Here is a 15,979-nt window from a genome sequence, read left to right as displayed (position 1 = left end):
TGATCCTCATTTGCAGTTTCAGTCCTCTTGCGATGATGTCTCCTGGTTTTGTTCTGCAAAAATCAGCAGATCAGCAAATAATGGGCTTGTACAACCATGGCACACTCTTTCTAACCTCATAGTGAGTTGGCATTACAATAGCAGATAGATGGATGGGTGGACGGCCAGACAGCTTTGCATACACTGCCTACATGTAGTTATCTAATGCATAAACACAGACATACCCAGAACACAGACATAAATCAAGTTTCCATTCACTTCCAATTCATCCATTTGTGTTTAATGCTTTAATGCATTCGCAGCTTGGTCTTCTCATACAGCTGGTCTACGGTGCAATCATGAGTTAGTGACTTCTGACTGAAATCACGAATGTCAAAATCAAACTTCCCAATAGGTCCTTTGGCAGAGTGTCCATCTGGGAAGAATAAATCTTTGCCTATCTCTAGCAGCTCACCCACCGGTACTGTTTTCTGCACAGACAGGTGCCGTGTTCCGCCTCCACCTCTTGTTCGGACCTGGTGATACTCGCCCTTCTGAAAGTGAAGCCATCCCATTTCGACCCGCCGTGTGTCTTTCACTGCATTTCTATTGCCGATAGGTCCACGTACAGCTGTGTCGCTTTTGGCGGAGGTTCTTCCTTCTATTTTTTCTCGAACCCTGTGCATCAGAGCTGACTTCACTGTCTCACTGTTGTTCGTCAAAGTTCTTTGCCGACAAAATGCTCGAAGAGCAAGTCGGTCTCCATATCTATCGATATATTGACCCAGCTCTTCATCTGCCATTAAAGCTAAGACATTCACGTCGATCTAAAAAATGCATGGAAAAAGGCAAAAGGATTCAAAAAATTAAGTCAGCACAGGCTAACTTTATCTTAACGTTACCAGGGAGCGCTAGCAAAAGTAACTATGCTAGTTAGTATTGCTAACAGTAACAGTCTAAATTTAACAGTAGATGAAGTATTGGCAACAGTCTAAAGTTAACATTGAACAATAGCATACAATGAATACCTTACCTTATCATCTTTCAGTTTAATTATGATATTGTCTGGTATATTTCGGCTTTTAAGGAACGTTTCCAACTCATCTTTAGCCGCCGTCTAACCCTAGTTCTTTGCTGAAACTTTCATGTGCGCACGTGAAACTAAACTTTTTTGTTTTTTTGCTCATGTCCCCTTAGGGGCTCCGTAGAGGCTAGTGGAGCTGGACTTAAAAAATGTGCCTGTCAATAAGTGGCATCATTGTGGCTTAACTTGGCTTTATTTTTAAAGTAGCTGAATTCTGCTTCAAAAGATGATTTTGTACCTGTTGTTGAAGAGAGAAGTAAAAGCCAAAATCGTATCCCTTCTGATTCATAACAGAAAAACAACAATGTGTTGCAAGCAGATTAATGGACAGTCTTTTTTTCACTTATAAGTGCACAAAGTGAGTTCAATACATTGATTCAAACCTTACTTTGCACATATCTGGCATTTTCAGGCCCCAACAATCCAATAATGATACATATTTTATACATTACATGGAAGCTATTTATCTCTTATATATAGTGGAAAGTCCACATTGCCTATTATTGGCCACCGTCTAAATTACATCCTCATAAAGCCATAAATAAGTGAAAGTTTGCTATTCCACCAGACAAGATAAGACGTCAGGATGGTCCCTTTTCCACAGTGTCGCATCAATGAATGAAATGGGGAAATGGCTTGGGCTCAGCCTTTCTCCATGGAAACTGTGTTCAATATTGTCATGACAACCTTCAACAGAGGAGGAAAAAAAGGAATGAGGGGAAACAATGAAAGGGGGTAATCACTGATGAGAGGACAAGCTGACAGCTTCTCTCTCTCTCTCGACTTCCAGCTTCCCGTTTTGCATTCTATCACCACTTTAAAATGACTTCTAAAACCTTTTAACATTCATTCAAACACTGCTGGACATATTTTTTCTCATAAATCACATGTATGTGGCTGCTGGCTCTGGAAGGCGGGACTTAGCGCTGTTGCGTATTCATTTGGACTGGCTCCCATTGGATGTTCCCATCACGATATGTACCGTTGGAAAGGGAATGTGATTGGCTACAACTGCCATGATTGACGTGTTGGTAGCCAATGAGAGCTTGTTCTAAGACGGGGGTGAACACTAAACAGAAAAAGGTGGGGATAGTTTCAATGTGTAGGCGGCAACCTGAAGAAAACAAACAGACCCGGGAACACGGTGCAGGGCGAGGAGAAATATATTCAGACGGAACGAGGTCGGTAAATGAAGCTAGCAGACGGTTAGCATGGACTCTACAGGACAATATTCATAACCTGGATGAATTCTTTACGTCTGTGGACACTTCCGGACTACAGGAATATTAATAAACCAGGAAAGGACGGGGATTGAGCGTTTAGGACAGCCTACAGGTAGGGAAGCGGAATCATTTTCTCCTTTTCTTTTATCAATATCATGAGCACTAAGATGATGAAGAATGCTTTGGTGCTTGTGATTCCAGTCAAATGAAGTGAATGATTGAGTCCCAGAGAATGTTCCCAATCAAAGTGGAGGGTCTGTTCCGTCTCCTAATGCTAGCCACTGGCCCAGCAGGAGAAGGCTTTTAACGGCCCGCTGTTCCAGCAGGGGGGGGGGTCCAGGCGCCATGCGGCCGCTGTTTAAAGTCAAATATCTCGACCTATAGAAATCCATCTTCATCATCCTACCAACACGGTGGAGGCTTGTGTGTGTGTGTGTGTGTGTGTGTGTGTGTGTGTGTGTGTGTGTGTGTGTGTGTGTGTGTGTGTGTGTGTATATATGTATATATATGTGTGTATATATGTATATATGTGTGTGTGTGTGTGTGTATGTATGTATGTATATATATATATATATATATATATATATATATATATATATATATATATATGTGTGTGTATATATATGTACATGTATTTATATATATATGTGCTGTTATATGTGTGGATGTGTCTCCTGTCTCTATGTGTGTGTCTCTGTATGTATACAGCTGATAGTATATGAGTATAGTGCTGTTATAGTGTGGAGTGTCTCCTGTCTCATGGTGTGTCTCTTTGTTGACTTCACAGCTCATCTGTGGGACGAGACACTTCTGACTTCAGGACGTCCGTCTAGAATTAGTTCCCACTGAAGAACAAGAATGAGTTCTCCACAAAAGGTGAAATCACTTTGACTCAAAGGGTTTATATATCAGCCTTAGTATTTCAATAGTTCAATCAAATTATAGCAAGAAAAAGAAGAATAGCTTCCCCAAAATAAACTGGAAGGCCACAACAATGCAGCATTAATATTGATTGATTGACATTATTATTACATATTGGATCATTTTATGTAAATTAGGGCTGTCAATCGATTAAAATATTTGATCACGATTAACCCCATGACTGTCCATAGTTAACTCGTTATTAATCGCATATATTTAATCTGTTCTAAATGTACTTTAAAGGGATATGTTTTTGAACTTTGTAATGCTCAGGTGGTATTTGTGACTTAACGTTCTCCGGTGGGGACTCAGTTCACATCGACAGTTCATGAAATTACCTTAGAGAACCATGTGGAAGGGTTTGAAACTCAACTTGTCCTCCGTAAACACAATTCATTACGCCACAACATTGGTCTGCACCCCCCGAGCTGGCTTCAAATTCACTGGCGGGCAGTATCAGGTTACAGTAACGTACTTTTTTTCGGGTAAAAAGTAGTGTAACGCGCTACTACTGAAAATGTTGGTAACAAATGTAGTTCCTTTTTCAATTCGGCGCAATGTTACTTTTCCCAGGGACAGCGACACTGCCTTCTCAGCTGCGCGATCACAAGCTCCACACAGGACATGACAGAGGCTGGTAGCAGAGCAATGCTGCAGCCAACGCTAACTTTCGCGAGCGTTTTAAGCCTCGTGGCTTTTTTGCTGGAAGGCGCTCTGAGCGGAGAGCTACGTGACAAATGCCACTACATCGCTGAGGACTAGCGGTTAAATCGGCCGTCCAAACGGAGCACGTCATGCAGACACAAAGCTGACGACCTCACAGATGGATGCGGTGGAGATGGGGCTACACGCATCCGACCGCTGTGCATTCAACCCGCGCTGGACTCGTTCATAATCAATCAGCCGTCACTCTGTGAGGAGAGAATCCAGCCTGCAGTGTAGTTCAGACACTTCACTGATAAACCAGAGATTGGCTTTATGGTCAAGATAGTTTTTGTATAATTAACTTCAGTCTCTGCCAGAGACGCCTGCTTTTAAAAGTAACATAAAAGTAACAAGTAACGTAAAAACGAATACCGAGTAATGAGCAAACACTACTTTTTAAAAGTAACTTCCCCAACACTGCTGGCGGGTATGTTCAACTCTCTAGCCCCGTGTTTTTTTCAGATACCGGTGCAGTTGGCGACATTAAAGAACAGCTTGTTCATACCTGAAGCCAATGACTGGTAAGACTTTATAATAAGGGTACATTAAAAACATGAAATAATTAATGTAGTACTTGATGAACTATCAGTAATGTACAGGGATTTTTATGTCCATACTGTGTGTGTATATATTTTTTCAAACAAAGGATTTCCAGCCAACATGTGCTCAGAGACAATGGGCCTGAGACAAAGAAACAGCCTACATGGAAAATTCCAATCCACGTCTCCTCAGAAAAGAGGGTGAAGCCATTTCACGGCAAACAACCAGCAAGTCACACGTAGGTGCTACTGCACAAAATGGCCATAGGTCCGAGAATTCTGATCTCCCATTGGCTCCTGGGACCATAAAACAGCATGGAGCCAGACCTGAGCCATAAATAGCCTGACCACCCACAAATCCCAGTCTTCCGCTGGTGACTCATGCTGCTGCAGGAAGCACACAAGCGCTTGTGCTAAAAACTTCCATTTCTGAACAAAGTGTATTTAATTAAGGGGATCCTGGAAACACCGTTGTTTCTTCAAACTCGATCTGTCTCTGTGCCACTACCAGTAACAGCTGTAGAGCTGGGTGGGTCGTGCTCTGCACTAAAATATATATATATATATATATATATATATATATATATGTATGTATGTCTCATTCCTGAGCGAGTATAATAGTTGTGTTAATCACAATACCGTTGTTTGAATTACATATCTCTGTGTGTGACTGACGTCATCCTTCCCAAGCAATCTAACATTAGCCTAGCATGGATAAAGTCTATGCATCCAACATATTCATCCGAACACACCTAAAATGTCACAATACAGCCAAGTTTGTAATACTGGTTACATAGTTATCGTGTTTTATTAACCTTAATTCTGTTTGCCTAGGCTATACTTTATTGGCTTGCAAAAATAGCTATCTGTTGCTAACGCTAACGTTGGCTAATTTATGTCAAAAAGCAGTAGCTAACTAACGTTACTGCCAAGATATGGTTTCATTTTAAGACATTTAAAAAATAAATTAGGATATACTATGCACAGTGCTAACACAGGACAACACTTGAGTGTTACAACACCTCTCTGGTCTCCAGTGAAACCATATCTTGGCAGTAGTTAGCTAACGTTTCTGCTTTTTGAGATAAAGTAGCATTAGCAACGGATAGCAGCTTCGCAAGCTTTTTTTATATATATATCTATCTCAATCTAGATATTTTAGATATAATTAGATATCAATCTAATTGGAGATGAACAGCCAATCAGAATTGACCTTTAATTCTCCTATTGGTTGGTTTTGTGGCACACTTGTGACGCTGTGTAAATCTGAGCGAGTGTGTCTGGAGTTGAATGCGCACAGAGTGAAGAGGTTGAGAGCAAGGGAGACATGACCGGACCGCAGAGAAAGACATGCAAATACATTTATTGTGCACGGAATAGTTTTTTGTTTACTCAAACTACATCATTTTTTGCGAGTGTTAATTTCTGTTGAAAATGCAATGTATTGTGCTTGCAAAATATAGTTCTATGTGCTCAAAACATACAATTACTCGCTCAGGAATGAGGCACATTTATAAAGCCATAATCTCCGTCTATTCAAGACCAGTGTGTGGCACTTTCAGCAGGTGACGTCGGTTTCTTTGTAGTGTGTTGCCGTACTCAGTAAGCGCCTCATATGATCTTGGTGTTGTCTCTTTGATTACCGTGGCAACCGGTCCCCATTTTCCATCACATCTGACCCGTACCACATCTGCTTGCTCCAGCGGACATAATAGTTTAGCGGCCTTGTTGTAGGCATTGCTCTGACTGTTTGTTTTTGTAGAGTCTCCATGCCTTTCCTGAAGCAAGTGTTCTGCCGAGGGCAGCCTTGTTCTCAGCTTCCTGTTCATGAGGAGTTCAGCTGGAGATTGTCCACATTCAAGGGGTGATGCTCTGTAATTTAGCAGGGCTAAATACGGATCTTCCCCAGTCTCCGCAGGTTTCTTTTGATTTGATAGCGGATACCGCAGACTTGATGTGACATGTTCAAAGCCATATGTCTCTGCAAAATCTCTGTACTCCTGACTGCTGAATTGTGGTCCATTGTCACTCACAACAACCACTGGGATTCCATGTCTCGCGAAAATGGATTTAATGTGTTTTATCACTTGTTCTGCTGTGGTGTCAGACAGCAAAACCAAAGCTGGATAGTTTGACTTGTACTTCATAATGACTAAAGTCTCTCCCTGCCAGCTTACACAAGTCTGTTCCAACTTTTCTCCATGGTTCCTCAGGTTTGCTGTGGGCCGTAAGAGGCTCCTTTGGTTGCTGGTACCTGTGTCGCTGACATGTCTCACAGCGCTGCCACTCACAACTGACAGTTCTTCTTTAAAGCCCTGGTAAGGATTGATCAGCCTCTGGTCTCCTGGCAGATTGATTTTCTATCACAGCTTGCAGCTCCTTGTCATCTGCCGTTGCTTTAGCAATCCGTCTCCATTTCTCCTCAGAAACTGGTAGTTTTTTTTTGTATACAGTCCACATGTACCTCCACATCATGTTCAGTGCTGCTTGATCCCGTGTTGCTTAAGGATGCTCTGCTGAGAGCCATTACCAGGTGCTTTTCTGGTGTGAACTCAAATGTCAGGCTATATTTCTGGAGACGAAGCATTAAGCGTTGAATGCGTGGTGGCACATCTCCCAGTACCTTTGTCGAAATCGCAATCAGTGGTTTGTGATCAGTCTCTAACACCACTTCTCTCCCATAGATGTATGAAACTTTTCACATCTGAAAACTGCTCCCAACGTCTCTTTCTCTATTTGTGCATAGTTTCGTTCTGCCTCCATCGTCGTCCGTGATGCATATGCCACTGGACACCACGCAGGGCCGTGTTGTTGAAGCAGAACTGCTCAGAGTCCTTCTTTTGAAGCGTCTGTGGACACGTTAACTGGTTCTATCACCCACCCCAAACTGACACTTTTTTGTTCAACTTCAGCCCAGATTTGTGTGCTTGTGCCATCACCTTTCTCAGTCGCCCATCATGTTCTGTCCTTGTAGTTCCCCAAACGACCACATCATCCAGGAAAACTCCCACACCTTACATGCCATTGAACAGTTGCTGTACTGTCCTGTGAAAAACCTCTGGAGCTGAGGCAATTCCAAAAGGCATACGTGGAAAACAATGTCTGCCAAAGGGAGTGTTGAACGTGCACAGTTTTGCACTTTCTTCATCCAGCTTAATTTGGTAGAACCCTGATGATGCATCCAACTTGGAAAAGAAACGTGCTCCAGCCATCGCACTTGTAATGTCTGACTTTGTTGGCAGTCTGTAGTGATCTCTTTTGATCCACTTATTCAAATCTGTTGGATCGATGCACAGTCTCAGATCTCCGTTCTTTTATTCCACAATGACTAAGTCACTTACCCAATCTGTGGATTCTTGCACTCTTCTTACTATCCCTTTGTCTATCAGGGATTTCAGTTCTTTTCTCAAAGATATACCATTTATCCAATGACCGTCTAGTTTCCAAGCACTGAAAAAAGCTGTTCAAAGCAGCCCCATTGAAGTCAATGGACGCCAGGGTTCAACAGGCAAATGCACTGTGATGCTACGGGAATGTATAAGAAGGAAATCGAGTCAGTTCTCATGCATTTTTAGTCAATAAAATGTTAACACAATAGTACATATTTGACCATTAAAATTAAAAAGACGAGCTTCCCTTGCAGTCTTAAAGAAATCGCCTCTGCATTGTCTCTCAGCTGTATCTTGTACTCTTTTTGTAAGCAGCCGACATCCTGGAATACATCCTTGTGCTCTCACTATCTCTGCAGTGCAATCTGCACATGTGTCCATATGCTTTTTAGCGGCACCCCTAGGTGTCACTATAGCGCTATCAATGACATGGACTCTTTTAATTAGCTCAAGTTTCTCACTTGCTTTTAGACCTATGATTGACTGTCTATCCTCCTAGACCAGGACAAACAGTGAAATTTATAGTGTGTCTTTCTCCTGAAAGAGTGGCTCTGAAAACATCATTGTATGGGATCGGTTGATTGTTAAATGCTCTTAAGTTCAGTTTCTTGGGGTCTCACCTTTTGGCTTTTTGTTCATCTTCTTGAAGTATTCCATTGGCAGGACGTTTACCTGTGCACCGGTGTCAATTTTCATTGTAACTGTTACTCCACACTCAAAGGTGCTATCCATTCGTCCTCATTGTCATCCATATCAGTCAGTGTCACTGCTTCCACATACAGTGGTTCTCCGTCCTCAGTTTCACTTTGCTCTTATGCCTGCCAGATGACATGTAATTTCTTCTTTGTTAAACCGAACCTGGCAAAGTGATTCCCCCCCCCCCCCACACACTTCCGACAGTCTTTGCCATAAGCCGGGCACTCTTTTGGGGCATGCTTACAGTCTTTGCCCTGTGGTTTCCATTTGGGTTTCTGTGACTGCCGTTTATCTGGCCTCTTTTTGTGTTTTTTAGTTGTTGTTTTTTTAAGATACATTTTTTTAAATTATTTTTATATTTTTTTCATAACATAAACACAACTGAACAAGAACAACAACCCTCTCCCACCCCACACCCTCTGTTCTCGAGGAAAACAAAAACAGACAAAAATAAAAACAGGAATCACACCTTGCCTAGTCGCTCGTGATGCTGAGGTCATCAGGACTGATACTTGTGCTGCTGCATTTTCCATAGGTCTATAGTCGATGATTTAGCTTTGTTAATCCTTGCTGTAGAGAGCTCAAGCATAACTATGTCCAGAAAATACGCCAACCACTGTTTTATACAAAGCGAGCGTGTTCAGTCGCAGTTGATCGGGCTAGCCAAATTGTCTCCCAAGTAGGTGTAATTTAGAGTCATCATTAAGTAACAAAACCACCGGGTCAGTAGGAAGTCGACCTCCTATCACATCAGATATTATTGATATTGTTTTATTCCAAAACTCATGCACCTGTTCACACTCCCAGACCATATGCAGGAGAGTTCCAGTTTGTTCAGGTTGGCAGAACGTGCAATAGGGAGTAGGAATGGCTTTAGAGACGTAGCTCTTCTGAGGAGTCCAATATGTCCTATGGCTTATGTTGAAGTGGATCTGCTTTTGATTTGGGTTCTTGGAACAGTGGGAAATGTTGTCCCAAACTGTCTCCCAATTAATTACGTTCCCCTTGGGGCTCAGCTCTCGCTCCCATATCTTTACTATTGGGAGTTCTCCTACTGATACTTGCATCAGTTTAGCATAAATCCTGGATGCTAATCCTCTCACAGGAGAATCAACAAGCCATTTAATGATTGGGTGCATCTCAGGACTGTTCCCCCAGGGCACTCCATAACATTTTGAGATAAAGATAAAGGAAGAAAGATGTCCTAGGGACCTCAAAGCTAGCTTTCCAGTCTTCAAAATTTAACATAGTTTCATCATTGAATAGCTGGTCTAGAGTATGGATTGTCTATAACGTACACCATGTTCGAACATAGGGATGCTCATAAGTGTACTTGGTACCAGAGCACCCTAGGCCCAAGGTCAATGATTGATTTTATAATTGTTTCATCTGATCTGAGGCCGTATGTTTTGGACACTCGGGTGAAGAGAGGGGCGGAGCTGTCAACCGATCACCATCTGGTGGTGAGTTGGGGCAGGGGGTGGGGGAAGACTCTGGACAGACCTGGTAAGCCCAAATGGGTAATGTGGGTAAATTGGGAACGTCTGGAGGAGGCCCCTGTCTGACAGACTTTCAACTCACACCTCCGGCGGAGCTTTTCGTGTGTCCCTGTGGAGGCTGGGGGCATTGAACCCGAGTGGACAATGTTCAAAGTTTCCATTGCTGAAGCTGCGGCGAGGAGCTGTGGTCTTAGGCTCTTAGGTGCCTCAAGGGGCGGTAACCCACGAACACTGTGGTGGACACCGGTGGTCAGGGAAGCCGTCCGACTGAAGGAGGAGTCTTTCCGGGATATGTTATCCCAGAGGACTCCGGAGGCAGTTGCAAGGTACCGAAGGGCTGCAGCCTCTGCCGTGAAAGAGGCAAAGCAGCGGGTGTGGGAGAAGTTCGGAGAAGACATGGAGAAGGACTTTCGGTCGGCACCAAGGTGCTTCTGGAAAACTGTTCGCCACCTCAGGAGGGGGAAGCGGGTAACCATCCAAGCTGTGTACAGTAAAGATGGGACGCTGTTGACCTCAACTGAGGCGGTAATAGGGCGGTGGAAGGAGCACTTTGAGGAACTCCTAAATGGTAGAGGCAGAGCTGAAGGATGATGGGGGATTGTCGTCAATTTCCCTGGTGGAAGTTGCTGAGGTAGTTAAACAACTCCACAGTGGCAAAGCCCCAGGGATTGATGAGATCCGTCCAGAAATGCTTAAAGCTCTGGGTGTGGAGGGGTTGTCTTGGTTGACACGACTCTTCAACATTGCGTGGAAGTCTGGGACGGTGCCTAAGGAGTGGCAGGCCGGGGTGGTGGTTCCTCTTTTTAAAAAGCCAATTAAAGGGGTATATCACTTCTCAGCCTCCCCGGTAAAGTCTATTCCAAGGTGCTGGAAAGGAGGGTTCAGTCGATAGTCGAACCTCAGGTTGAAGAGGAACAATGCGGATTCCGTCCTGGTCGTGGAACAACGGACCAGATCTTTACTCTCGCAAGGATCCTGGAGGGAGCCTGGGAGTATGCCCAACCGGTCTACATGTGTTTTGTGGATCTGGAGAAGGCGTATGACCGGGTGCACCGGGAGATACTGTGGGAGGTGCTGCGGGAGTACGGGGTGAGGGGGTCCCTTCTCAGGGCCATCCAATCTCTGTACGACCAAAGCGAGAGCTGTGTCCAGGTTCTCGGCAGTAAGTCGGACTTGTTTCAGGTGAGAGTTGGCCTCCGCCAGGGCTGCGCTTTGTCACCAATCCTGTTGGTAGTATTTATGGACAGAATAGCGAGGCGTAGTCGGGGTGGAGAGGGGTTGCAGTTCGGTGGGCTGGGGATCTCATCGCTGCTTTTTGCAGATGATGTGGTCCTGATGGCATCATCGGCCTGTGACCTTCAGCACTCACTGGATCGGTTCGCAGCCGAGAGTGAAGTGGCTGGGATGAGGATCAGTACCTCTAAATCGGAGGCCATGGTTCTCAGCAGGAAACCGATGGAGTGCCTTCTCCAGGTAGGGAATGAGTCCTTACCCCAAGTGAAGGAGTTCAAGTACCTTGGGGTCTTGTTCGCGAGTGAGGGGACAATGGAGCGGGAGATTGGTCGGAGAATCGGGTCAGCGGGTGCGGTATTACATTCGATCGCACCGTTGTGACGAAAAGAGAGCTGAGCCAGAAGGCAAAGCTCTCAATCTACCGGTCAGTTTTTGTTCCTACCCTCACCTATGGTCATGCAGGCTGGGTCATGACCGAAAGAACAAGATCCAGGGTACAAGCGGCCGAAATGGGTTTCCTCAGGAGGGTAGCTGGCGTCTCTCTTAGAGAGAGGGTGAGAAGCTCAGTTATCCGTGAGGAGCTCGGAGTAGAGCCGCTGCTCCTTCGCGTCGAAAGGAGCCAGTTGAGGTGGTTTGGGCATCTGGTAAGGATGCCCCCTGGGCGCCTCCCTAGGGAGGTGTTCCAGGCACGTACAGCTGGGAGGAGGCCTCGGGGAAGACCCAGGACTAGGTGGAGGGATTATATCTCCATACCTAGCCTGGGAACGCCTCGGGATCCCCCAGTCGGAGCTGGTTAATGTGGCTCGGGAAAGGGAAGTTTGGGGTCCCCTGCTGGAGCTGCTACCACCGATACCGGATAAGCAGACAAAGATGGATGGATGGACTCCACTGGTTATAAACAAAGGGTTTGTTACCAGACATTAAGTGTATGCTAAATTGGGGTGTTCAAATGCTACTTTTTGGTGTAGCGTAGTTGCTCCTCCAACTGTTTAAAGTTGTTCAATGTGTTGGTGATAATATGGCCATAGGCTAGCATACACTTTTTTTGGACACACACCTGTGAAGGCAAGGTTTTGCTCTGTTTCTCTCCATGGGACTGTAGATGAGGAGTCCATCCACACTCTGAGAGCCCATAGCTGAAAGGCTCTGTGGTACACTAAGGTTAGGGAGGGCCAGGCCTCCCATGTTTGTGGTACGTTGCAGGGTAGAGTATTTTAGCCTAGGTTGTTTATTATTCCAAATATACTGCTGAATTACGGTATCAAGTTTCTTCCAGAAATTTATCGGTGGGGGTAAGGGGATCATTGTACTAAAGAAATTCACACGAGGAACTATGTTCATTTTAACAGCAATCCTGGACCGTAGCGATGCTGGCAGCGCAGACCAATTGGCCAGATCCCTTTGAACACTACTTAGTATAGTTTTCATAGTTGTCCTGGGCAACTCGCTTAGCGATGCGTGAATGGTGATGCCCAAATATGTAATTTTCCTTTGGGTTGGTATTGTATCACTAATGGCTGATGTCACCTGTCTGTTGTTCAACAGAAGAGTATTAGATTTATTCCAATTGATTTTATAGCTAGAGATTGAGCCAAATTCGTTAAAGAGGTTAAGAATTTTCTGAGTCCTCAAGGTCAGATATGTACAGCAAAATATCATCTGCAAATAACAATATTGAGTTGTTACTGTATTTAATCTGGACATTGCATATTTTATTTTGCCTTATGGGCTTGGCTAACGGTTCAAGAGAGATCGCAAATAGCATGGGAGATAGCGGGCATCCCTGTCTCAAGCCCCGTGCGATGGGGAATGGCTGTGAATGCTGGCCATTGGTTGAGACTATGGCCGTGGGATTCCTCTTTTTGTGGTTTTGCACTGCATCCACCGCAGCTGATTCACACTCATTGTCAAAATACTTTAACTGTATCTGTGTACTATCAGCAGCCTGGCAAATGTTAATTGCCATTTCTAAGGTAAGGTCTGTTGGTGTTTTTTTTTAATAACAGTAATCTTACTCTTTTGTCCTGCACTCCTCGACAGTCTGATCCCTTATCATGGAGTCACACAGTGTGCCAAAGTTGCAGGATTGACTCCTTAGACACAGGTCTGTCGCATACAGTTCTATTGAATCTGTCTCTCTTTGCATTCTACTCCTGAAGACAGACCGTTCATATGTTTTATTTTTTCTTGGTGTACAATAGTCATTAAACTTGCTCAACACCACAGGGAAGTTGTCTCTTTTCTCTTCTGAAAAGGCGAACGTGTTGTACACATCCAGCAAGGCACGGCCAGCCACAGTTAGCAACAGAGCTATCTTCGTCGTTCCTTTCTTCCAGTCCTATCGCCAGCAAATAAAGCTCTAAACTTTGCCTACAGGCTTTCCAGTTTTCGTGAACGTTGCCCATTAATTTTAACTCATCAGGCGGACGAATCTTATTCATGACACTCATTTTCCGGGTTTACTCCTGGTACCATGTATTGACTAGACTGTGAACACCGACTGCAATTTGGAAAAACGCTTTATTGCCCGTCTTGTAAATGCAACGTAATGCAACATGTAAAAACAGCGCCCTCTGTATGTTAGCTGTATAGCCAGTATCAGTACAGAGAAGGAAACTCGGCCTCAGTAAAAACAAAACAAAAGTAGCAGATAATAGCAGACCGACTGAATGCTAGTCTAAAAATGTACATTTATGAACTACTGCTCTTAACTAAAACCATTGGAGTCAATTGTCATTTGCACAAACAAACAGCTGTACACTTTGCCTTAAAAGCTAGCAGTGGGAGTTAATAGGAAATGTATATTTTAGCCCATACGAGTCAAAAGCAGAGTATGAGAGCGTTCCCTGACAGTACCTAGGTAAGAACTACTAGCCAGTCAGAAGCAGAGTATGAGGGCGTGCCCTGACAGTACCTAGGTAAGGACTACTAGCCAGTCAGAAGCAGAGTATGAGGGTGTGCCCTGACAGCAGCTAGGCGAGCATCATAACGTGTGTTACAAAGTGACGCACGTTTGTCTCTGAAGTAAAGGCTGGACTACAATAGAGCTGTTTGGAGCAGTTTGTGAACAGTGTTTTCTGTTGGAGATAGTAAGTCCCTTTCGGGTGGACTTTGGGCTTTTTCACTTTCTAAATCTATAACGTGCACAAAAAAGATATATAACACAATACAGGAAAGGGGAAAAGCCAAAAAGCATAATATGAGCACTTTAAGGCAAAGAGTAGGCTACAATTGTTAAATTGTGCAAATGATTAGTAGCCTAACTCCTTGAATGGTATGATTATGACGGTTTCAGAGCAGTGGTCAGTAAATGTATATTTTTAGGCTGCTTACACATTCAGGCGGTCCGTGATCGTCTGCCAAGCTTTCTCTTGCTGTTTCATTACAGCGTTACAGTTGTTTCATTACAACTTTGCTGAAAATTTAGAATATTTTGGAACTAATAAAAGTTATAAAGAGTACATTTGCTTCCATAATAACATGTCTATAACTGGCACATATTTTCCTTCATTTTGTCATAAATTATTGTATGAAGAGTTAAAATTGTGAGTGAGAGCAAGTCCAGGGTTTAAAGAAGGTTGTTCACTAACTCTCTTTGTCTGTTGCTATAGAAACGGAGAGGAGGAGAGGGACTCAAACGTCACCACTGTCAGCACTGTGACACATCCTTCAAATCATCTGGATATTTAAAGATTCATCAGAGAGTTCACACAGGACAGAATCTACACACCTGTGATCAATGTGGGGCAGCTTTCACACTACAGTGTGACCTAAAAATACATCAACGCATTCACACTGGAGAGAAGGGGTACAGCTGTGATCAATGTGGGGCAGCTTTCAAACAACAGAGTCACCTAAAAAGACATGAACGCATTCACACTGGAGAGAAGGCGTACAGCTGTGATCAATGTGGGGCAGCTTATAAACAACAGCGTCACCTAAAAAGACATCAACGCATTCACACTGGAGAAAAGCCGTACCGCTGTGATCAATGCCCAGCAGCTTTCGCAGTAGAGAGTGCCCTAAAAAGCCATCAACGCATTCACACTCGAGAAAAGCCTTACAGCTGTGATCAATGTGGGGCAGCTTTCGCACAACAGTGTACCCTAAAAAACCATCAACGCATTCACACTGGAGAGAAGCCTTACAGCTGTGATCAATGTGGGGCAGCTTTCACACAACAGCAATACCTTAAATTACATCAACGCATTCACACTGGAGAGAAGCCGTACTGGTGTGAACAATGTGGAAAAACCTTTTCTCAGCATAGTCACCTTGCAAGCCATCAACGTGTTCACACTGGAGAGAAGCCGTACTGGTGTGAACAATGTGGGAAAACTTTTTCTCAGAATGGTCACCTTAAAAGACACCAGCTCATTCACACTGGAGAGAAGCCGTACGGGTGTGAACAATGTGGGAAAACTTTTTCTCACAGTCATAGCCTTAAAAACCACCAGCGCATTCACACTGCCTCGTGAACATGTTTCAGAGCCAAGCTGTTTCCTCCTTCATGTATGTTATTGTGGCTACGACTAAATATTACGCTCCTTTCCTTTGAAGGGTTAGTCCGGTTAGAAGTGGGTCAAATGCTGTTTCTCCTGATGCTGTGTGTTTTAGTGATTACTTACTGAGAATATTTTTTTAAATGATTATTATTACTTTTCTGCTGCTCATTAGCATTTTTCAGGGGCTTTGGATGCTCAAACTCATG

At 43.9% G+C, this 15,979-nt stretch overlaps 1 protein-coding gene across 1 annotated transcript; it reads left to right on the top strand.

Moving 5' to 3' along the window:
• The first annotated feature begins 2,128 nt into the window (after positions 1-2,128).
• On the top strand, positions 2,129-15,746 carry LOC144521390 (uncharacterized). The gene is made up of 3 exons (XM_078255950.1): positions 2,129-2,398; positions 3,074-3,162; positions 14,880-15,746. The coding sequence occupies exons 2-3, from the start codon at positions 3,145-3,147 to the stop codon at positions 15,744-15,746; spliced, it is 885 nt and encodes a 294-aa protein (XP_078112076.1). The 5' UTR covers positions 2,129-2,398; positions 3,074-3,144.
• Positions 15,747-15,979: the final 233 nt, after the last annotated feature.

This window comes from Sander vitreus, chromosome 7 (genome assembly GCF_031162955.1).
Source record: "Sander vitreus isolate 19-12246 chromosome 7, sanVit1, whole genome shotgun sequence".
Classification (NCBI taxonomy): domain Eukaryota; kingdom Metazoa; phylum Chordata; class Actinopteri; order Perciformes; family Percidae; genus Sander; species Sander vitreus.
This window is presented reverse-complemented; position numbering and strand designations above follow the sequence as displayed.